Source organism: Stegodyphus dumicola, chromosome 5 (assembly GCF_044657685.1).
Source record: "Stegodyphus dumicola isolate Sdum_Otavi_A_Nest chromosome 5, ASM4465768v1".
Classification (NCBI taxonomy): domain Eukaryota; kingdom Metazoa; phylum Arthropoda; class Arachnida; order Araneae; family Eresidae; genus Stegodyphus; species Stegodyphus dumicola.
In genome coordinates this window covers 211,700,078-211,725,291 of record NC_140772.1, presented here as the reverse complement: position 1 = coordinate 211,725,291, position 25,214 = coordinate 211,700,078, and the positions used below count along the sequence as shown (strand labels likewise).

General features: G+C 34.9%; 1 protein-coding gene across 3 annotated transcripts; it reads left to right on the top strand.

The window, feature by feature from the left end:
* The first annotated feature begins 272 nt into the window (after positions 1–272).
* On the top strand, positions 273–25,214 carry LOC118203620 (uncharacterized). 3 transcript variants are annotated; one of them, XM_085817640.1, is made up of 5 exons: positions 273–615; positions 10,915–11,029; positions 13,574–13,719; positions 20,355–20,514; positions 24,762–25,214. In XM_085817640.1, the coding sequence occupies exons 2-5, from the start codon at positions 10,971–10,973 to the stop codon at positions 24,964–24,966; spliced, it is 570 nt and encodes a 189-aa protein (XP_085673766.1). In that variant the 5' UTR covers positions 273–615; positions 10,915–10,970; the 3' UTR covers positions 24,967–25,214. The 3 variants fall into 3 exon arrangements, with proteins under 3 accessions (XP_085673766.1, XP_035231793.1, XP_085673767.1); XM_035375902.2 differs by lacking the exon at positions 273–615 and adding an exon at positions 8,046–8,176; XM_085817641.1 differs by lacking the exon at positions 273–615 and adding an exon at positions 8,139–8,176 and having other exon boundaries at positions 10,915–11,025.

Here is a 25,214-nt window from a genome sequence, read left to right as displayed (position 1 = left end):
ATATTTAAAAGTTTAGAAAATAACTATAAATTCTTTAATCTACACAAACAGGGGAAACTTTCGAATGTTAGCAACAGTTAGCAAATGCTACATTATTAGTACATCCTTCGCCAAATTCATTACTTATGTTTCATTTCAACGCTTCAAATAGATGCATTTAACTGTGTTACTGGCAGAGTTCTAAATAAAGGTGCTACCCACAGATTCAAAGAGAGCTTGGAGCAAGCAACGAGGAAGGACGCCATCACGCCGAGCTCTTGGTTTTTGCCCAATTTTCAGTCGAAGATTTTGAGTGCGATGTGTGTATTATATATCAAAATGTGCGTGAATATCTCATGCATCCTTGGATACATCGTTTAAGTGTGTGTGAGTGATATTTCTCCAGATTTTTGTGTTTTAGTGCTTCTAACAAAAGAAAATAGGCAGTCGCAATTTACCGTGTTTTTGTTCACCACTTCTGCCGCTACAGCAACGGAAGGGTCCCGCCTAACTACCACATGGTGCCTCTGGTAGGCCTAGGAAGTCGACGAAATATTCCATGTCCAGAAATTAGTTTTTAATTAAAATATTTGTATATATCTTCGGATCCATTGCAATCAAGAATTTCAAGAACTGGTAGGTTTTTTTTTCTTCTCAAAATTATTAACATTTTTACAGGACTTGCATAGTGATTTTAATTCCATCGTTTTCATCTTCAGTTTCGACATTATAGCTCTCGTCGTCGAATAACTTTTCGATAACTTTGAACACTGTTCGACAAACTCTAAAAATTTAGTTTTAAAGCTCTAGTTGCGTGCTTTTGATGTGTTTTACATGAGAACTGATCTTTATGCACTCTGTATTTTACCTTTAATTACTTGCAATGTTTATTTAATCTTTTAATTACTGTATTAATTGCTGTATTTTAATTACTTGTATTTTTATGTTTCTACTTGCACTTAAAAATCAGTCAGTTTGATTGTATTTAGAGAATTTTTAGTCATAGTTCATCTGTTAATTATGTTTATTATCTTACTTATTCTACTACATATTTTAATTACTGTAATTTCTTGTTACTGGGTGTAAAAGGGACCTATTGTTACCAAATTTTATCATATATTTGTTGTTATACAGCAATAAGCAATAGCTGTTTTACGTTAGGTATTTGATAAAGAGTTACACTACGAGTGTGATAATTTGCAACTCTGAGAAAGTTCTTGGACAGCATGTCCCGTCAATCAGTGATTCCAATTGTCGGTGATTCCGCGCATTCACAAAGTGACGTAGACGCCACTAATTTATTGACCTCTGATTTGCCTTACGCAGAGAAAGTAGCTATTTTGTGTGAGGATATTAGACAGGTAGCTGCCACCACCAGAAGTACTAAATATCTTTTACCTACAGTTCTCCGCACCAGACTATTAGACTCCCTGGTTGCGTTGCAGACGCTGGCCTTACAAGGTGCAGAATTAGCTGCCAAGCCAACAAAGATAGACACAGGTGTTAATACATCAACAGTGCTTTGCTGTGAATTGGCTCACTCTCAGCCTCTACCGATAGCACAACAACCACCTGATTTACAGGCACCTCCACCTTTGCCAACAGCTTCTCGACCAACTTTTGCAGAGATTATAAAGAAACATAAGAATCCAAGTCTATACATACGTCCCAAAGCGGACGTCACAGAGGCTGAGCTAAAGGCGCAGCTAAACGCTAAAGTACCACTTTCCAAGCTACAGGCAGGTATAGAAAGAATTTCTAAGCTCAACAAAGGAGGTTTCGAGGTTGTCTGTAAATCCACTGAAGATGTCGAAGTCCTCGAACAACAGCTTCAACAACAAGATATCCCCGCGGAAGTCACCCGTCCATGGAAACGTAAGCCAAGATGCATCGTCCATGACTTGCCGGTATCCACACAATCAGAAGAAGTACTCGCAGAACTCAGCGGCGTCACTGGAATGCCTAGCACCACCTTTAAACCCCTATTCCGATTACAAGAACGTCGTAAAGGCAAAATCAAGTGGGTTTTTGAGTGTGAGCCGACAGGCTTTGCAGCCATCATGCAGCACAGAAAAATCTTCCTCGGCTGGCAGGCTCATAGAGTCTCAGAGCATATTGGCCTCCAGCGATGTTTTAGATGCCAGCAATATGGGCATAAGCAAGCTGACTGCAGAAGTAGAAAACAATATTGCTCCTACTGTGCAGAAGAACATGGGAACCGTGATTGCACAGCCCAACAACCACAGTGTATCAACTGTGGTGAGGCCAACTCCCGCTATGGCACCAAATACAGCTACTTCCATCCAGCCTATGCTCCAGAATGCCCACAATACCAGCGCAAGGTACAGTCAATCCGAGATAATACAGAATACTGCTAATCTTGATTTATCAAACGTCATAAATAAAGATACAATATGGAGTACATTATCTATCAAATGTATACAAATAAATTTACAGCGAGCAAAAGCAGCAGTTGCTCAACTAGCACAATTTGCAGCAGAATTTGGTGCTGACCTGATAATGGCTCAGGAACCTTACACGCGAGACGGAATTGCAGTGGGATTTCCATTGCAATGGACAATTTATCAACAAGGAAATGTAGAATATCCTCCTAGGGCCATTATTATTAACTGCAACAAAAAATGGTCTCCGGCTATCGTAGCAATTGAACGCGATAATGTTGCAATCATTATAGAAGCACAAGAAGCATCTTTACTGTTTATCTCACAATACTCTCCTCCTTCTGCAGATATTTTGGCTACTACACAGTTTCTTACAGATACCCTGCAAAAGATTAAAATTCCTCTTAAAATAATTACAAGCGATTATAATGCCCACAACACGGTTTGGGGGTATGCTTCTACGAATGACAAAGGAAGCCTTCTGGAGGATTTTCTGTCTGCTAATCATCTTGTTTTACATAACACAGCAGACGCGCCTCCGACATATGACAGAATCTACGCACAAGGCTGGCCTGATTTGACGGTCAGTTCAGCCTCAGCTGCGCCATTAATACAAAATTGGAAGGTTAATGATGAAATTAGCTTAAGCGACCATCGTTACATTACTTTCTCAATAGAGCAACCAACGACAATTAATATTATTCGTCGTTACAACCTACCTGGTAGGCGTAAACGTGCTTTTACTACTAGAGTCAAGAATTTGATTGAAGGTATTGAACAACAGCTAACTCAAGCGAACTCTAGAGACGAATTGGAGAATTTCACAGTGACTCTACAAAAGTGTATACAGGAAGCGTGTCATGACATATTGCCACAGCGTAGTACTAAAAAACTGACTACGATAAATTGGTGGAGTAGTGAACTTCGTATTCAGCAGAGGCAATGTCGCGCATTACGTCGAAGGTTAAAGACTGAGCGTAGACTAAACCTTCCAGCTAATACCCTCCCAATTTATCAACAGGCAAGAGCGAAGTACAAACGTTCAATTTTGCAGGCTAAAATCAATTCATGGCATGCTTTTTGTACAGAATCACAAAACATCTATGGTATTCATCATAAGATTATGACTGGAAAGCTGTTTAGGCCTGCCCAGTTACACATCCCTACACGAATAAATGTTACTCAGGACTACACAAGGGAAACATTAATAAAGATCCTGGATTCCGTCTTCAGTCAGGATGACCCAACCGAAGATTCTAAGCAACAAGCAACTATACGTACATAACAGATGTCTACCAACGTGCTACCGGATAGGGATATTACATTGAAAGAAGTAAAACATATATTAGCGCATTTGCCGAAGAAAAAGGCCCCTGGCCCTGATGGCATTGATTATGCAATCGTTAAAACAGACGTTTTGGCCAAGCCAACAATCTTTGTTAGATTTTTCAATAAATTACTAGCTACGGGTATATTCCCGAAATCGTTTAAAATCGGACAAGTGCTGTTGTTTTTGAAAAAAGATCGCAAGCCAGTGGAACCCACATCTTTCCGACCAATCTGTTTACTTCCGGCTCTTGGTAAACTGTTTGAAAAACTCCTTATGACTAGACTACGCTATTATCTACACGTTAATAATATCCTCAGTCCCAGGCAATATGGATTTAGGCCAGGAACTTCCACTTTACACGCTTTGCATGATATCAAAGAGGCTATCATGGACAACAAAAATCCATACAGCACTCATCAGCTTAGACCTGAAGAGTGCATTTGACAACTTATGGTGGCCAGCGATCTTGCAGGCTCTAAGAAGTTCTGGCTGCCCAAGCAATATCTTTAATACTATAAATCATTATCTACAGGATCGAAGAATAATGATTATACATTCAGCGGGAATTATTGAAAAGTCACAGACAAGAGGATGCCCGCAGGGTTCCTGCGCGGGTCCTCAACTCTGGAATTTAACCTTCAATAAGCTACTCAATGCTTCCTGGCCTGCGCATACGAACATTTTTGCCTATGCCGATGACGCGGCTTTGGTTGTCAAGGGACATTCTCGTGAAGAATTGCAAAAGAACTGCAATGAGGCCTGTCAAATTTTCCAGCGAAATTGTGACGAACTGAAATTAGTCATAGCAGAAAATAAGTGTCAAATTTTACTGGTGCCTAAGAAGGGAGGCTCTTTGGCAAGGAGACCGCGTATTGTACTCAATGGTCAGAGGCTCAAAATTGTAAAAGAATTAAAATATCTTGGTGTTACCTTTGATGAAAAACTTACGTGGATTCCTCATATTCTCTCTATTAAAAAGCGTACCCTGGCCATCGCCAAACAACTAAGACAATTTTATGGATACAAGTGGGGTTTGAACCATCACATTCAAAAGATCTTATATACAACGGTTGTAGAAAAGTTAGTAACTTATGCTGCAGCAATTTGGGCTCTCCCATGCAGAGGAGAAAAATCAAGCATCTCTCTACTATTCAGCGCCCTTTTGCCTTAGGCATAACTCGGGCATATATTACTACTTCTACTGATGCAATAAATGTCTTGGCTGGTTTGCTCCCACTGCATATTAGAACTGAGGAGGAAGCAGCACGACAAATGTTAATACAGCTACACAAGCCAATAGCATTTGCTGAAGAAAATTTTACTTCGGAGGAATATGAAACCAAACTAACATCTGACAGCGTACACCCTGCGGATTATGGTGTTGGCATTAGACTACATGTTCCGCCTACAGAATACCGTAGTCCCTCGAGTATAGTAATTTATGCGGATGGATCTAAAATTGAAGGAAATGTGGGGAGCGCATTTGCTGTTTTACAAGAAAATAGTGTCATTGCACAATGGAAGGGCCATTTGGCTAACAATAACAGTGTCTTTCAAGGGGAAGCAGTAGCAATAGATTCGCTACTTGCTAACCCACCAAATCCTAAAGGCTACTATAAAATCTGATAGCCTTTCAGCTATTTATGCGATTAGTAATCCAGAACACCCATCCAAAATCATTAGAGATATTCAACAAGATCTTAGAAAATATCAACGCCATGACATCCACTTAGCTTTAAAGGCACATATGGGTGAATATGGAAACGAAGTTGCAGATACTCTCGCCAAGGAGGCCGCTTTTGGAATTGCTGATGAACAAATTCACATACCTTGGCTGCATTCACATTTGAAATCTGCACTACGTTTCAAAGCAATCAGTAAGTGGCAAGAAGAATGGGATTATAGTACCACTGGTCGTCGTACTTATTACCATATTTCTTACGTTACACAAGATAGATGCTGTGGAAATCCCCATCTGACACGTTATATTTCAGGGCATGGCCCTTTTCCTCTTTATTTTGAGAGATTTAAAATAAGCGATTCCAGTTTTTGCACATGCGGAGAGTTAGGCTCCCCGGAGCATTACCTTGAAACATGCCCTCTTACAGAAGGCTTACATATCAAATTCCCTTCGCAAAATCGTCAAGCCTTTTGCAAATTTCTAATCAAGCAGAGGTACTTGATTAATAACAAGGTTAACAAGGTTATGGAAAAGGTTAAAGGTCTTGGAATAGACCTGTGCCAGGTGTAGCATTCATAGGCATAATGTATTGATGCAAAGTACATAATCTTCGTGGTAAACTCTGGTTTAATGCTACATTTATAGATTTTTAGTGATATTCTTATAACGGACTTATCTAATGAAATGATCATTGTACTGTATCTTATGCACCCCTATGAAAAACAATATGTTTACTTTGCTTATTAGTTACCACAGTCTTAACGTACCCTTTCAAATAGTCACTCAATACAAATTCTATCAAATTTTGTGTCTCTGAAATGTAAAAGTAAAATATTTCATAAGAAATTACTGTACCAGTGTAGTGTATTGTAGCAAATATGAGGGTACACCATTATTGGTTTTTGTTGTTCCAGAATGCTTACGTTTGTATGAATGATATTTATGGCTGAATTTGTGAAGCACATTAAGTATGTACTTTTCAATGATCCTCACGACTTAATCCTGTATTTGTATGATCCTATATTCCACATTCTGCTCCTAATGTGTATGTGTATTATTTTGTATGGCATATTCTATGTATATAGATATATACAGCGCATTATTTATTTACTTATTTTTATTTATTTATTTATTTTTTATTTATTTATTTTTTGAAGGTTTTTATGTATGAATAATATAATAATATTTAATCATATAATTAATTGATACTTAGTATTTTTCATTTTAACCTTTTGCATTTTAGCTGTATAAGCACCAGCATTATGATTTAATAATCCTGTTTGATTATATACTGTATCATGCATATGTAGGATATTGTATTTTTTTTTCTTTTTTTTTTTTTTTAATTTTATTTATTTATTTTTAATTTTATTTTTTTAAGGTTTTTATGCATGAATAATATAATATTATTTAGTCATATAACTTATATCGATACTTAGTATTTTACATCTTAACTTTTGCATTTTAACCTTTTGCATTTTAACTGTATACGCACCAGCATTATGCTTTAATAATCCTGTTTGATTATATACTGTATCATGCATATGTAGGAAATTGTATGGTTTATTTATATTGTACGATATCGTAAGTACTGTAATGTATGACCTGTAGTCCCACTAGTCTCTAGATAAGGGTGGACGTGGTGCTATTACCAATTAACCATAACGGTAAAGGGATGGTGCCCACGTCCTCCGTCACTAAACTAAACTACCCACAGATTCAAACCTCTAAAACGTTTCTCCATAAAGCTTACATCTACACATTGAATATGATAAAAGTCTATACATATGTGCACATTTTCTTCTTAGTTTCCAGTATATTTCTTCAAATATTTACATGAAATATTGCGTTCTATTTTTGGTAGAATATATTGCCATTACTTTGATTGAGTAACTGGTTACGAAAAGGCACGTGGCGGTTATCTCTCCTAAGAGAGATACATTCGAGGAAAACTATTTATGGGAAATCGACTAGTATTTACATTACACTTAAGTAAAGCCGTATGTAATCTTCCCTATAACTAGGTGTCGATGCAAGTATTTACATTACACTTAAGTAAAGCCGTATGCAATCAGCCTACAACTAGGTGTCGATGCTAAGACGAACTTTTCGTAATCGTATCTACTGGGTGATTGTTAGTTATATTCAGTCAATCAATCGCTATTTTACTTTTTTTCCGAAGTATGATGCTTTATTATTCCGATGTATGATGCTTTATTTCCGAAGTATGATGCTTTATTGCATTCAGCTTCGTCCTGTTGTAAAAATTTTGAAACGCTCACTTTTGATTTATATTTGCATTGATTTAATTTGACAAGGGTTGAAAACCCCACGGTAATCAATTCAAAAGAAAATAAGCATTTAATTTAATTTATATCCAAGTTATAATCGAAAACTAAACCAGAATGAGGCATTTTATCAGTAGTAATATGCGGATGTTTTTCTTTTGCTGAAATTGTATTGATCTTGTTAGGAACTGTTGAAATTTATAACAACAGTTTCCGCCTTAATTTAAGTACTAACGAAGGCGATAAAAAAATAAGGATTTCCTTCCGACCATATTATTTAGTTACAGGAAATTCCTGAGATTAAACTTCCGGTAATTAAAAACCATTTATGGCATTGACCTCATTAAATGGGGACAGTTATTAGATAAAACCATGTTTCATTAGAAATTATATCCAGATTCTGGTGGCACACAGTTCTCAGTGAAAAGACACTAAATTACATTTATTTTGATATTCAATATGCGGAAATTATGTTTGGCATTCCTAATCATTCTAGGTAGGTGCTTTAAGATTCATTTTCAAATAATAATCAACTGTCACTAAAAATTTCATTTAATTAATTTGTTTGATCATTTTAAAGGTTTCATTAGCAGCAACTCTGTTAATTCCTTTATTAGGTTTCTAGTTGTCGTCTAAGAAATTGTAATTCTTTCCCCAAATTAGTGTATAACAGCATTAAAATGTATTGAAAATGCAGTTAAATAATAAACACTAATTTTCGCTATTGTTTTTCGGAATAGCAACAATCTCGTGCGTTGGAGTAAAAATGCTTTATTTCGAAAAGTGTTGCTGCTGCTAGCCTTCAAATCGTAGAGTTTGTTAATCAAAAATTTGTAAGTTTTACAAAATATGGAATAAAAATAACTTTGCCAAACTATAAATATTTTATTATTATATAAGGTCATATTCTGATGTTGAAGAAAGCACGCGATTGCATCTGACGTCATTTTACGTCGTTTGTAATTGTTCGTTAACGTTAATAGCTGCTTAAATAAATAGCTGCTGTTGGCAACTTTTTTGTTACAGGTTAGTATAATTGACACAATATATTATTGCAAAATTAATTATTTTATTAACATTGAGAAAACATTTTATGTTATATTAAATTTAAATAATGACGTCATACGTATTAACCTGAAATGTCAAAAATTTTCGTTTCCTTGCCCGACAATAAAAAAATTATTTACGAATTAGTTGTTGCTTGAAAATAATGAACTGATTTCTTTCACATTTAAATGTTTTTATATATTTACTTTTCAAAGATACATAGAACTTACTAATTTTGCTTTGGCTGCAGCCCGCTAGTTCATTTTTAAGACGTGTGATAGTGTGATAGTCACCAGTTTAGTAAATCTCGAGGCTGGAATTCACTAAAATACATTGATAAGTAAATTTATAAAACAGCAGCAATTTAGAATACTACGTTTATATAAAAATTTCAAATTGCTATGAATTACACTCATTCCATGAATCTTGAAATTTGTATATAGCATTATAACGATTACATCATACGATTTAATGCTACAGTGGGTAAAATGTTGTAGAGTGTAAAAGGTTTTATTTAAATGAACAAATGATTTAATTTGTAATTTGTTTGTTCTTTACTGACGATCCACATTTTTAAAATTAATTTATTCTAAAATTTAAATTTCATTGTAATTAAATTTCTTTTCGCTTAATTCCGCAAAATTGTCACAAACAGTTATACATATACCTTATTTATATGAGTAATAAAATACTTAAAATTTAGAATTTATCGGTACGCTTTATTTCTGGCACTTCATTCCCTCATGGCGGACAATCAAAGAAGTCTTAAGTATTTCAATGCCTGTAGCACTTTTGGACGGCTGGCAACATCAATTTGTAGCATACCTTAAATCTTTATGAACGTTAAAATTGAGTTAGGCAAATCGAACTTCCTACTTCCTAAATAGAATCAACGTGAATCTCGCATCTTTTGCTCCTATTACCTTCTTCTGTTCAGTACATCTTCAGCACACGATTTCTGTGGTCACATTTTCTCATCCGCAATTAGACCTTTAAAACCCACAGTTAATTTTTGACTTCTTCCAAATTTATTTCAGAAGTAATAAGAAAAAACAAAACAAATAAAAACCCTTTCTGCTGAAGAAGTTGAAAAATCTATGCAATCTCATTATCTCTCTACCAATGATGAATAAGAATGAGTTTTTAATGAGAAATGATTTAATAATGTAATATATTGTATAATTTGCTACAAGAAATTTTCTAAACTGGAATAAAAATATGTCTATAGGCATTTCATGAAAAATAGTATCATAAAAACATCAAAAGAATTTCGTTACCTACTTGGAAAACGTATGAAACCATCTAGTAAAGCAGAAATTATAAAACAAATCTTCAATGCATTCAATACATTTTTTGCTTAACATAATAATAAAAATTATATAATAATGCAAATTATCATGAATTTTTAATTATTACAACGAAATCATGAATTATAATAAAAAATATCACATTGCATTTTGTCGAACTGGAGGATGTTCTGTAATCGTTTTTCCATAGTCGATGTTCCATAGTCATTCTTTTAGTAAATATCATCTGAACTTGCTTCTCCCACTGAAACTAGTAAATTATTTATCTTATGTTTTCTCTAAAGTACAAAAATTGCAAATCTCATTAAAAAATATCGGTTTGATGATACTTAGTGATTTACCATTTAGTGTTATAAATTCAAAATTTTCAGTTTTCATCTAGTTAAAAATTGTGTCTATAAAAATTTCGTTTTATGTGATATTACAGAAAAAGATTCTACTAAATTTCAACACTAGTTTAATTAGAATATATTGCCACATAAAAATAAGTTTGATTTTTCACATTCTTATGACGCGTTTATGAAAATAATTGCAATGACAATCTGCAATATTTTCCGAGAAAAAAGTTGCAAACTTTTATGAAATTGATCGAATATAATACTGCAGTATTAGGCTTGAGAAAAATACAGCATAATGACATTATTAGTAGATAAAACGAAGACAGAACTTTCTTAAACTGATATCGTATATTTTTAATATTTAACTTTTCTGCTGTCTTTAGTCATCTTGAATGTATGAGATTAATTAGAGCAGATAGAAAATTTTGTATTTTCGCTGGTATACTTATACGAAAATATTATTTGTCTTACCCGTTAGGAAACACATCAATTATTTTGCGACAGCAAGATCCATTGATCCCAAACTGTATTCTGTTTTCCAGGACTTCTCGAAATCAGTACAGCTTGCTTGCAAGTACAACCATGCATTGACAAAATAATGAGACACGTACCTAGAGATAACTTACCTTCTGAAGACGATTTAACATGGATCTGTGAGTATGTAGAATTTTATACTATATCAACTCTATAAACGTAATTCTCAAATAATTTGTGAACTATGTGCTAATGAAAATAAAAGGGATTTTACTCTAATACCCGATTCACAACATTACAGAGTCCTTTTAATGATATACTAATTTTTTTATTTCGAAATGTTAGCTGCATTTCTTAAGAATTATATTTACAAAAAATTATCAGATGTAAATCTACTGGTGCGCCCTGGTAACTTTGAAATACCACTAAGTGATCTACAAACTCGTCACGTGTTGCTTACAGGTTTTTTTCTACGGGATTTCCAGTGGAATGCAAGCGGTATTTCTCAGGTCAAGAGGAGTGAGCTTATGCAGAATTTGAATTGTTATGATATTGATTTTTTTACACATATGGAAGGAAATTTAACTCCTGAGAAATTGAAATATTTCTCTTTCAAGGGTTATTCTTTAAACATTTTACTAAAATCTAGGCAGGCTGAGAGTGGAATTCTTACAGGGGTCAAAAAATTATCCAACTCCAATATCAACTTGAAAATTTGACAAAAATTGTTATACTCTGTGATTCTAAAGATAATCTTCTAGCCATTTCTTTCTTTCTTGAATCACCAATGTCTGCTGATCTTGTAAAACGTAATCAGCTTCTAAACAGCTTATATCAGGCAACACCTTCTAGATACTTACAGCTAGAAAATGAGAGCGCAGTAAAAACACGAATAGTTATAGAATCATCGGTGGAGTATTGGTTTGAGTTTGTGGGAGTTTCACATCGATCTTCCGATTGTGAAGTCACTGATCAGCCAGCCCTTCGTGCTCAAACCTTATTCTTCGAGACGGTGGTGGCACAGGATGGTAAAGAAGCTGCCAAAGAAGATGCAATGAATACCATCACATTGTTGCCTTCATGAAAAAGATAAGGCAGATTTTTTGCCAAAAGAATTTGGCACTCCTTTAGGAAGAAAGAAATGTGTTGCTATCTCTCGTCTTGTTACTGGTCATAATTGCCTCTCAAAACATCTCCATCGAATGAACATTATCCCAAGTCCAATTTTTAACCTGTGCAACTTTCATGAGGATTTGGATGTCTCACATCCGAGTGGTTTCCCTGCGGGTCCTGCGCTTAATTCAGATGCGTTTAAATCACCAAATTACAAATTATTTAACATCTGGTACTATGTCTGAAATCTGAATTCTTGTATCAGTTTTATAATTAAGTCGGTTCCCTGCATAGATTTTGTTGAAGCGTAATGTGAAAAACTTTCCGTATACAAATACGATGTCAGAAAAAGACGTAAATAATTTCGGTATTCATCTTAGGAACTTATTCAAAATTCGCTTAAAGGAAATTCTTAAAATGTCTATTTTATACCGGAATCACTTGTCAAATCAATTAACCACAAGTTCATAATTTTTCCCGAAAAACTTGGAAGGAATAATATTGGCGGAACACTGTTCAAGAAACACTTTTAGACAATAATGTTAAATTTTCAGACTGCACTTTTCCCCTTTCATACATTTTCTGCAATCTGAATCTAGATGGAAAAATTGTGAAAACGGAGACGTTTTGAACGATAGATTTAAATCCCTACGTTTTCACAAACAACAAATGAAGCAATAACAGAAATTTTGCTACATTGGCGTCCAACATTTCTTAGTGCGTCTGATTAGAAATAAAATGTTATTATATACAATTTTTAAAATCTACTTTCTTTAATTCTATGTTAATACTTTATACAGTCTCGTATTCTTTGGTAACATAAACTAACAAGTTCTAGAAGACTGCAGAGGAATTATCTTCTAGTCTTAACAGCAAACAGTCAAAGTCATAAGAAGGGTGTAAATGACCCATTTATTCCATCACAAAGAGCTCACAGTAACCGCACCTGGGTTTACCTAAGCCAACACTTCTGGCAAAACTTAAACAAGTAATGTTGAACATAAGAATAAAATATAATTCAACTAGCCTAACGGCTCACAGGATAATTTAAACCCGCAGAAAGGCTCTGGCTCGAAGAAGCCGGCGGGACAGGCCAAATGGTTAGAAGCACTCAACACCACAGAATAAAATCACTATTAAGTCAAGGTAACAACTTGTCTTTTAAGCAGAAATATTATGCTCTAAAATCAGCTTCCAAAACCTTCGCTTAAATAGCAGTTTTTTCTCTCTTAATCTAAATTAGTAGGCGCTATCTAATTTACAATGTGGCAGGAGAGTGACAGGAAAGTTGCTTTAACTAAAAATTATATATTAGTTAAAATAAATAAACAAATCCTCACAGCTTAACGCAAACGTCTCATGGATATACGCATAATTAATGAACTATATATCTTTATATTTAAAATACTTTAACATGCAAAGTTTTCCTGTGTAATGATAAAGAAAATGATAAATTATCATTGATAACGCATATTTGTGGCAGATATTTATCTTTTACATATTCTATCAATGTAAGAAAATTTTCATGAAGTTTCATAAAAGCAGTATATGAAAATTGCACTGTTTGTGTAAAATATCATATTCTGCACCACAGTATATTCTTTCCTATTTAAGGGGAATACTAAGTGGTTTCCAGTGTGTACGGGAAAAAGAAGCGATATGCGAACATGAGACAAACGAGACGAGACCTTCTGTCGTTCTCTCCAAAGACGAAGAATTCGCCATAGATATGTGTAATGTAGAAAGTGACCTGCGAAAACGTAAGTACATAACGTTATCAAATTAAAGTTTAAGTAAGTAGCTCAAATTTCTGTAATTTAAATATGTTTGGAAATATATATATTTTATATATACACAGTAACAGAAAAACTAATATGAAATATAACACTTCAAAACTTTATGATTTTTTGTGATTTTAATGCATAGTAAAACACGCTAATATAGTATATGACAAAGTTATGAATCTTTAAAACAAACAGAGTGTTTTAAACAAGCTTATTTATTTTTCTAATATTTAACTCACCATCTGTAAGAAAACATAATATTTTCTATGATTTAATTATTGAGCATATGATAACATTTTTGCGGCCTTTGATAAAAGGAACCGCCTGTAAGCCAACGATATGTTCTACACTATACAGGGGGTATGAATACAGCGTTGACATACTTTCAGGAGAGATTGAATACACATAGACGTTGGGAAATCACATAGGAATGCATGGTCGGAAACGCTTTCTTGGCGCGGTAGTGACGACACAAAATTCAAGAAAGAAAGGACACGAATACAACCAAAACAAAGCAAAAAACAACATAAACATACAAAGATCGTCATCAAAGATGTTCAATACTACGACCCGGACCGTGATGCAGGAACCGTGCGTCATGCCTCTTCCCTGCGATCATTCGTGATGCAGATCTTTCATACGCCAGAGATTATTTTTGTGTGTGTGTGTGTGTGAGATTATGGCAAAGTCTCGAGGGCTATCTGCCTAAGAGGAGGAATGCCTTCGTGGAGGACTTTCTAAGGGAAACTGGCTCGTATACACTTTACACATGGGGAAAACCATGAAAACGCCCATGCAGCCAGCCGTTCGCGGGATTCGAACCTCGGACCGAACTACCAGTGTTCAGCGACTAAACCGCTCGGCCGCTGGTGGGCCTCATACGCCAGAGAAGTGAGCCTTGCATCACGGTCTAGGGTTGTAATTTCGAAAACCTTCTTTAATTAAGATACAATAACACGCCGAACAAATATTAATTCAGAAGTCAAACAACAAAAATCAGCGTTTTATTTTCAAATTTTCCCAGGACTAGTTTCGATGATTTAATTGAACCATCCTCCTCAGCTGCAAAAACGCAAATGACGAGATAAGGTATAATGATTAGATAAGATAAGAAAGCCTGGGCAGGATACAAGCCACTGGCGCCATCTGTTGATGAAACCAGAACTAAAACATAAACCTTCTTTAATAACGATCGTTGTTTGTTCTTGTTCTTATTTATAAGTTACTGCTGCACTAAACGTAATAAAACATGTTCTGTCTCACTGTTTGTGTTCTTCGTTTATACGCGTCTTTTGCCGTCACTACAGCGCCGGGAATTCGTTTCCGACCATGCATGTGGTTTCCATTTGTCTTATCTGTACTCTAGCTCTCCTGAAAGTTTGTCACCGCTATATTGATACACACTGTATAATCTTGTGTCATTTATTCGGTACATTTTCCATTTCCCCTCTTCTGTAGAACTTCTCTACGCTGGTGTCGAAGACGTTTTATAGTCTGGCACGAAGATTCTTTGCATTGCCATGTTTCTGTCTATGAAAAGAGTTTTGCAGTAACCGAAAATGGTGAATATCGGTTGAAGAGATATACTGTAATTATATTGAAAGGGTGAGCAGCATGAGGTAAAAGCGTTCTCTAAATCTTCTGCAACTATCTCTAAGTCTTGACTGAAATATTGTAACTTACGTTGTTCTGAAGGAATACCGCTCCCTGTCTACACATCAGTGTTGAATGCTTTTCTCTGGGGCAGCACAAAGACGGTCATGCTCCTGAAAGTACACCCTTCTATTTAAAGTTCGCTTTAGTTGTAAAATGCGTCCCTTAAATTAAATTAAATTAAAGCACACATGTACGTTCTTTTGAAACCCCTTTTAGATATTTAGCAGAATACCAGGAACAGTTTTGCTTGCACATTTTATTTAACGGTAGATCCTGGACGTTTCCCTGTCTTGAAAACCTATACAACATTACTTGGCATACTTTCATTTAGCAGTCTCATATCCTGTTACTTAGAATATCACCAAACCCTCATTTAACCTAAATTTCGATCCATTCTATTGGATAAAGTTTTAAAGACAAGCAGTCATTTCTCTATCCGTGTCTATCCGTGTCTTTCTTTAGTAGTTTCTGTAGTGCTCAGGTATCGAAAGTTATTATGAATTCGCTTTTCATCTGTCTTTCAAAGAACCTCCAAAATGCTTGTTACTCCTGCCGCAATAATTTTATTTTTCCTGGAATTGCCTACCGGAATGTCTTCTTTCAGCTCTTGAATTCTTAAAATTTTCCTGAAATTATCTGGTTTTCAAGCTGAGTCGCGCCATTTCGAAAACGTGGAAACTAATACTGCCAGCTGTATTATAATCCAGCTTGTAAGATTTTATGTTAATTAACCAATTATTATGATTTGAATCTTTACTTTAAATTAATCCTTCTGTAGTCCTCACAAGAATGAAAATCACCTGCTTTGTATTTAAGTTGAGGATTTTAAAGCTTTAAAGCTAGAACTTCTAGCAACCTTTCATTTGCACTTACGTACTGTTTCCAGAGTCAGAGTTATTCCAGTGTTAGCCACTTGCTAGACGACGCTTAAAATACTTACTTGAACCAGCTCAAACAGACAAATATGTTTGTAGGCTTGGACTACGTTATTTGGAATTTGAACTCCCAATCTTATGTTATTTTAAATACCGAAAATAACGAAATTATATTCTGTAACACAAAAATGGATTCTGTTAATTTAAGTTAATCTAAGATTAATATAAAGGTAATTTTATGTTTCTTATAAATTTGTAATTGCTTTAATTTAAACACATAAGTCATTAAGTCATTTTTCAGTCTAGTGGGATCTGAGGATTAAGCTTCTAGCAGGATCTCACATCTGGCACCCAACTCTCTTACGAACCATTAGAAAGTCCTCTACGAAAGCATCTCTCCCCTTAGGCAAATCCTCTGGAATGCTTTGCCATAACCAAACAAACCAAATTAACTCTTACGAGTTATTGTAGGAGACTGCAGATTCCAAAATTTTTCATACCAACCTCTGCTCTCTGAGGTGAAGCACTGAACTGGTATAAAGGCCCCTTGAAAATATTTGCTAGGTGAACCAGGATGTGAAGATTATATGTCTGATTTGTTTTAAAATGTCCTTTTGGGCGCATTCCCTTTGTTTGAAGCTAAGCTGAAGTTGGAAGCAAAGATTTATGCTAAATGTCAGAGTGTGTTAACTGATTTCATTTACTCCAGTTTGTTGGAATATATCCAAGATTTTGTAGAGTTAAGAACCCTGGTACTTTAGAACAGCTTTCCTAGTTCGTTGTGAAATTTGAAAGTCGCCGTGTGTCCAAATATATCTAATGAAATCTGGAATCTAATGAAAGAATTAGCAAAAAGTTTTGAAAGCCTAATGCGAAATGATGTATACAATTTACAGCAGGAAATGTGTAAGTTACTGGCAAAATGTTCCGTCCGCTGATGGCGAATGTTAAGATAGATCTAAATGAAAGATAAAGAGATGATAAGGAGAATCGTTTTATAAGGGAAGATTTATAAGAAGAATCGTTTTATAAGTCTTAAAATAATAGTGTAGCTGTGATATGAAGTTCATTAGAATTCATTTATTCAAACTCAAAAGAAGACTATATGAACCAACAAAATTTTATTCTTTTCTAGACATAAACGAACAACTGTTCCCACACATATTCCAGTAAATATTTCTTTATTGAGGCCTCGCGATACAAAACGCAAACGTTAAGTCGTACGCTGTTAACTATGGGGAGTGCTGTAGGCCAGAAAGTGTAGTGATTTTAGAAGTAAAAGAGCCTCTCACATACAATTAAATACGGCAGTAATTAAAATCATTTTACTTCCGAATATTCATACCGTTTTCAATGGAATCTTGTCAGACTCCTCACTGGACATAGAGCAGTAACGCTGCTTTTCAGCGGAATTTTTAAAAAAAATATTTAGTAATGTATTAAGGCTTCAAGGTAATGTTTCAGGATCTCTGAGTTGTCGCGACCACTCGGGTAAGAAAGAACAACGCTTCAAAGAAGGACCAAAAATTAAAATTTCCGGTCAATAATTTCAGTAAGCAGCTTGCTTTGATGGGTAGATGGCTGATCAGTTACGGAGAAATCTGCGCTGCAAACGGCCACCGGCCTTGGAACCAATACTAACCGGGTTAAGAAATTTAAAAGAACCAGCGACTTGGCACAGATGGACAGAAGACCAGAAGGCATAGACCACGCACTGGATACAAACCTTTCCTGGAAGAGACCTACACAGCCATATTATTTCAAAGGGCAAAATACATTGAGGAGAATAAAAGATCGAGTCCAGAAACGAAAGATGTCTGCAAAGGGCGAGGGTAGTTACAAGCTTCAAAGATGTATAAAGATCCATAGAAAAATAACATACCTAACTTGAAGAGAATTTCTGGAGGAACGCATGATGGACTTCCGCAATGAAAATAAAGGATAAGTGAAAATTTGCTTTTATATCTTGAAGTATCAGTTTATGTTGTGTATGTGTACGAAGTTGCTAGCATACTTTTATTTTCCCCCATCGAGTATAGATAAGTTGAATACAGCGCAAAAGTTTTTTGTTCATAAATTCATCTGCTTTTAATTATTTTACTAAACTAGCTACACGGAGCTTTCTTTCTCAGCACTCTTTTCATTTGCAACTGCATTTTAAATGTACAGTTTTATAAATTTCTTTACAAAAGGGTATTTCCTAGCATACTATATTTCCATTGCTGTGCTTAAGGCAACGTATCTAAGCTTAAAATATTGTGCATAAAACCAAACAGTGTATATAAACTGTGTATAAACTTATTGGCAGAACATTGATTTAATCCAGACTAGATATCATTTGCTATCTTCCAGCAGCTTTTTGTAATATGCTAAAGCCTTAATGACGTTTTCAGTATTTTATACTTCTACAGTTCACTTGGAGAAAATGTAGCAATTTCAGTTTAGACATGTAGCTTGTAATCAAGGCTGCCTCATTGTCACCAGTATCACTTCTGAAGATACAGCCAGCTGATAATGCGTTTCCTTCTACATAATCTCTCTAGTTTTTTATTGCTTGTTTTTTATGAATAATGTTGTTTGTATTCATTTAACAATGTTGAGAAAATTGCTTGTGGCATAACCACATGAACCAATTTCAAGGTGCCACAAGCAGGCCAAGGTGACGAAGAAAGTAAGGCAAATGTTGTTCACCAATTGTACGATTTACCATGTATCAATCAGCAAATACCTCAGTTATATTAAATAAGTTAAATAGTTACGCGTGATCGGTTGTTGCTCCGTAATAAGATACATTCCGATAACCTCATAAGTGACGTGTCTTATGTATAGCTAACATAAACAAACAATGCAGATAACCTCAGACATTACGTGACTCATATATAGCTTATGTAAAAAAAAAAAAAAAAATGTAGATATCCTCAGAGATCACGTGACTTATGTTTAGCTAATGTAAACAAAAATGTAAATAACTTCAGAGATCACGTGACTTGATGTAATAAACGTGTAGTTGATGTAAATAATGTAGATATCCTTAGAGATAACATGACTTTTGTATAGCTAATGCAAACAAACAAGGTCATTCAGCATCTTTTTGCCTTGCGGAATGTATTTCATTGGACTACAGTAAAGATCTGTAGTAGTAAGTTATTTTTTTATCCTATTAAATAGAGGTGTTTATCTCGTGATGCCAAATGCATTATAGTGTATGGACTGTAGGAACTGGTCTCTTAAGTTGTGATACCAAAAAAATGCTATGAACCGAACTATGAATATTATGAACTTGTAAGGTTTATCTTAAGTTTTTAACAGCTATCTTTAGTTAAAGCTACTTTCCTATTTCAGCTTACACATTTCCTGCCAGAGCGTGCTTTTAGAATCGCGATTAAATGCAAGTGAAGGAAGAGCAGTACTTAAATCGAAGTTCCACTGACTTCGTTAGAGAATCAGAGATTCTGACTAGCGCGCGTTCGTGATTTGGCTACACTCTAAGCTATTACTACGCTCGGCCGTATTTAAGGCCCTTAATAGCTTCGCCGTTTAGTTAACATTTAGGGGCCAACTCCTGCAGAATTTTGATAGCTTCGGCTATATCTTTTTAGTTAAGGATTAGTTTTGATTTTCTTAGTACTCTTGAGTTCAAACTCATGTGGAGGCTTTCCTGTAGACCCTGAGGAAGGATCATCTGTTAATCTTTATTTTGAGAAATAAAAGGTAATTAACCCTTCTTGAGTTAACGTTTATGTTTCCTGAGCTAAAGCTATTATTCGCTTACCAAGCTGGAATCTTATAAACTATAGAATAAACCAGAATTTATATTTAATTTCAGAAAAGAAGGGCATCAAAACCGCATTAAACGAACCGAATCGTTTCCCTCAACTACGATCAACGCCTTGTGTGTAACCTTTAATATCCGTTTACTGTAGATGCAGCGCTTAAAACTGAAGGCCTTAATCTATATCTAAACAGAAAAGGCCTTTGCATATAGTTGTTATAGGTTTTGATTATGCGGAAAATAATCAATATATATATATATATATATATATATTTTTTTTTTTTTTTTTTTTTTTTTTTGTCATACAGGTTATGTCAAGACTCTACCTTGCACTACACAATATTACAGGCAGATTCCTAAACTGCAGTGCTTAATGGAAGGAGAAGCTTTATATGTAAAATACAGAAAATTTCTTAGGAGTTTGACAGATGAAAATGACGCTGAAGAAGCTGAATACAAAAAATGCATGTAGGTATTTAAAAAAAATAAGTATTAGTTCACTTTTTAGTTGCATTTTATATTTATGCAATTCGAATAAATATGGGCAATAAATTATTCGAAATTATTTAGATCACAAAGGTATCAATATTGCTTTTCAATCATTACATTTATACTTTTCACACAAACAGTCTATTTTGTAATTGTAACTACTATTTTTGTTCAATAATTTATATGAAACAACAAAAACGGTTATACTTCCATTATATCGGTAAATCTGCTTATACCTCCGTAATATACAGATGAAAGTATGGAAACGATGACTAGCATTTAATTTCCTTCTAACAAATTTAAGATCATTCGTCTACTTGATATCTCACCAGAGTAATTTGCCCAACATTTATGTTATTTATATAAGCATTTATAAAAATGTTTTGTTTACTTAAAAATTAGTTTTATTGTTTTTGTTTGAACAATAGTAATAAATGTTATAACTATGTAGAAAAATGCGGTTGAACTAAACTAAACACAATGTATACGTAAGAATATACACATACGAGTATATCACGAAGTTTATCTTGTTGTATTTTAGTGTGTTTTCTATAAGGCAGTTTTCTTCTAACCATTCCTGTTAAACAAAACTTAAAATAAAAAGATAAATAAAACGTGATAAATAAAAATTTAAAATAAAAAAAATTAATTTAAAGCATACTTTAGAATTTCCGATACACAGTCTTGCGCGCTGGAGATAATTTTTTTTATTACGTACACTGTTGCCATTGCTCGCTTTGACGTCGTTGAATTTCTCAATCAAAAACTCATAAATGTTTTACAAATATGAAACGTATAATAAAACAAACTCCAAATTCCTAATTTGAGCTTCCAGATGCCCATATTCGGATAGAGACGTTCCTTATTCAAAATTTGATGTCTCTGTGTACCCTTGGTTTATCACAGAACGAGAAACATACATACATTTATGCAGATTATTCATTACCTAATTTCTTTAAATATAACGCAGGTCTCTAATATTTAGTGGCAATAATTTGAAAAGTGAAACAATGTTTATAGTGAAAAGCCACAAAATTCCAAAACGAAATTTATAGCCCTTCTGGTCTAACTCTTTTTGGGATTAGGGAAAGAAAACCTGAAATCTTATATTACGCCGAAAGGGTGTTTTTGTAGTGTTTTGTGTGTTACCTTTATTTATTAAATATCAGGTTATTCGAACTTAAACCATAAAATTAAATTCAACAGCAATATCACAAAATATTGTTACGGATTTGGTATTTAAATAGCTTATGTTAGTTGAATTGTAAATTAAATGGTTTTATTTCCCGCGCAGTGCAGCGCGTGACGAATATTAAAAGAAAGCTGTGCAGGAAAATTGAAAATACAGGAGCGCGTGCATGTAACATTTAATAAATATCTCTTTTTGATTTCGAGAAAGTACTAGAAAATTCTCGTACGCGATTTTAAAATCTTATAAAAGGAGGAAAACCTCTCAGTTCGTGATAACCCCTCGACCAACCCCCAGCACGAAGAAGAGGTTCAAGATGTCGTTAACATGCTCAAAAACAGGGATAACACGGATTATATAAAATTCATCTCCCCGAAAGAAGTCCATACTATCATTAAACATATCAATACCAAGAAAGCTCACGGGTTTGACGGGATCAGCAATCGTGCTCTGAAGGCCCTCCCTCCAAGGTGTATAGTGCTACTTACAAACATCTTTAATGGTTGCATCAGAACGAGTTATTACCCTTCGCAGTGGAAACATTAGATTATTATCACTATACTGAAGCCGGAGAAAAACCCCTCACTTGCAGACAGTTATCGTCCTATTAGCCTTCTTCCGGTTATCGGAAAAATATTTGAGAAAACTTTAAACAACAGAATTACAGACCACCTTGAAAGATTGGATCTGATAGACCCGGCCCAATTTGGTTTCCGGAAACACCGCAGTACAACCCATCAAGTACTAAATATCGTTGAGTTTATCACGAGAGCTTTTTTCCACAATACAAGTGTGGCAGCATGCTTCATAGACCTTGAGAATGCCTTCGACAAGGTCTGGCACGAAGTACTGATTTACAAGCTAAATAACTTTCTTTTTCCTGTCAGCCTTGTGAAGTTAATCATCTCATACCTAAAAAGAACCTTCCAGGTGAGAGTTGGAGACTCCCTTTCCGGAAGGAAAATCATTGCCAGCGGCGTCCCGCAGGGGTCTGTTATTGGCCCAAAATTATTCAACATTTTCGTTAATGATTTACCCAACCCACTGAATGCTAAAACCCTGAAATATGCAGACGACACGGTGATTTTATCAGAATCTAAAAGCCCCCAAATTGCTCTTACTAACTTACAGTTTCACATCAACATAGTAGCTGCTTGGTATCAACTTTGAAGAATTAAAATTAATACCGCGAAATGTAAAATTGTCCAATTCCGTCGCTACAGAAGAAATGTCACTACGAACACGGATATCAAGATAGAGAATGATGTGATTCCAGTTTGCTCGTCCGCAAAGTACTTGGGAGTTACACTAGATGATAGGCTCACCTTCAAAGAGCACGTAACCAACCAAGTAAATAAAGCAAACAGAGTTTTCATGTCGCTTTATACTGTTATAGGTAGGAAATCGAAATTAAGCTTAAAAGCTAAACGCATGATCTATCTCACTATGATTAGGCCAGTTATGCTCTTCGCCGCCCCAGCGTGGGCAATTGCCAATAAGACGGATAGGAGAAAATTAGAAGTCCTAATTTTGAGAGCCATCACTAACGCGCCATGGTTTGTACGAAATAGCATCATTCATGCAGACTTGAAAATAAAGCCTATTCCTGAACAAATCCTCATGGAGGCGCACAACTTCTTCGAAAAAATGGATAATTCTCCAGTGCACACGCTAAGAGAACTCGGTAATTATGACCCTACGGTGGACAGCGTGGTGAAGAGACCTCGGTCAATTCACCGTAATGCGCGGTGGTGATATAAATATGTAAATAGTGTACATATGAAGTTGTGTTTTGTGCTCTATCTAACCTTATTTAACCAACTACTGTGTTACTGCCAAAATTGGCTATTTGCTTGGAAGCAGGCTAGAGACTCTGAATTAATTAATATGTGTTAAGGACTGTGTATTGTGTGATCTCACCACGCCCACTGCTGTGGTTCTACTCCTGATTACCTGCTGGACTGCGCACCCTATCTCAGTAACCTTACGCTAGTATCCTGACCGAATGCATCATGCATGGACTTGAATGCTGGATGATTTTGTTTTCCAAGTACTAATTTCCCAATTTTCATATATTCAGCTTGACTTCGCCACGGAATGATTGCACCTTGTTCTAATGTCACGTTCCCGGGCGAGGTGCAGTAGCACCTTAATGTACTAAAAACCGTTAATGGCCTTCATAGGCTGCACAGAATGAACAGGTCAAAACTCAAAGTAGTTGTATACCTGCGGTGAATCAGAAATAAATAAATAAATAAGTTCGTGGTAGTTAGTTAGTTTGTTGTTGTTAAGAGTTTGTTTAGAAAAGTGCTCTTGTTGATTGTAGCGAATTCGCGGATTAGCTTTCTTTAGCTGTTTTGAATCAAGTTCTTGTGAACGTTTGAGTAGTTAAAAGATAACTACTGTGAGAAATTGTAATACTGCACTATAATTTGAGGAAATTTAAGCATATTTGCTGTGATAATAATAAATTTTGTTCATTTTTTTTCATCGGACTTGTGCATTCATTTCGTAACGAACCCGTACGCTCGCAACAATATATAAAAGAGCACACCTTTAGAATTTCCGATACACGGTCTTGCGAACTGGAGATAATTTTTTTTCCGTACAGTGTTGCCATTGCTTGCTTTGAAATCGATGAGGTTCTTAATAGAAAACTCACAAATGCTTTACAAAATATGAAATAGATAATAAAACGAATTCAAAATTCCATATTTGTGCTTCCAGATGCCGATATTCGGATGGAGAGGTACATTATTCAAAATTTGATGGCTTCATTATTTAATTTCTTTAAATATAAGGCAGGGCTCTAATATTTGATAGCAACAATTTAAAAAGTGATTTGCTGTTTATAGTGGATAGACGCAAAATGTCAAAACGAAATTTATAGCCCTTCTGGGCAAATTAAATAATTTAAAAAAAAAAAAAACTTTCAAATCATATATATTTAGAATTTGAAAATTCAATGCAATTGTTTTACATAAGTATACTGAGTATGCAAAAAATCTATATCTCATTGTCGATATCTATCTTATAGGGTCCTGGGTTACACTTTAAAATGCATAGCAGATGATCTTCAGTGGAAATGCGGAGAAGAAGCTAAAGCAGTTTACTGGGAAATTGTTCATAGGCTCACAAGGGGGCTCATCGGCGCTTGTATCAAGAATGCCATCCAACAGCTAGAGTCGATGTTCTATCCATCCTTTCAAATATACGAGGAGCAAAACAGCATTTTCTCTTGACGTGTGAAAAAAAGAAGAAATATTCTTAGTTCCACTTTCGGAAAAAAAAGGACCCAACAAATGAATTCACGTGCACTCAAAACATTCTGGAGAAAGCAGTTATTTAAAGTATGGGTACGAATACTATCAGGCATACTTATTTCGTTATGGAAAATATTGTCTTTGAAAAGAATAATAATGAGATAAAATCATGGTTAAAACTGATATTTTATAATAAAATTTTCAATAAATTGAATTATTTTCATCAA

Bases quoted from the DNA above. Each gene is read 5' to 3' on its own strand.
- LOC118203620 (XM_035375902.2), top strand. From the start codon at position 8,140: ATGCGGAAATTATGTTTGGCATTCCTAATCATTCTAG. The intron at 11,030-13,573 runs GTATGTAGAATT...TTCCTATTTAAG, and splicing joins GATTTAACATGGATCTGTGA to GGGAATACTAAGTGGTTTCC. The intron at 13,720-20,354 runs GTAAGTACATAA...TTTGTCATACAG, and splicing joins AGAAAGTGACCTGCGAAAAC to GTTATGTCAAGACTCTACCT.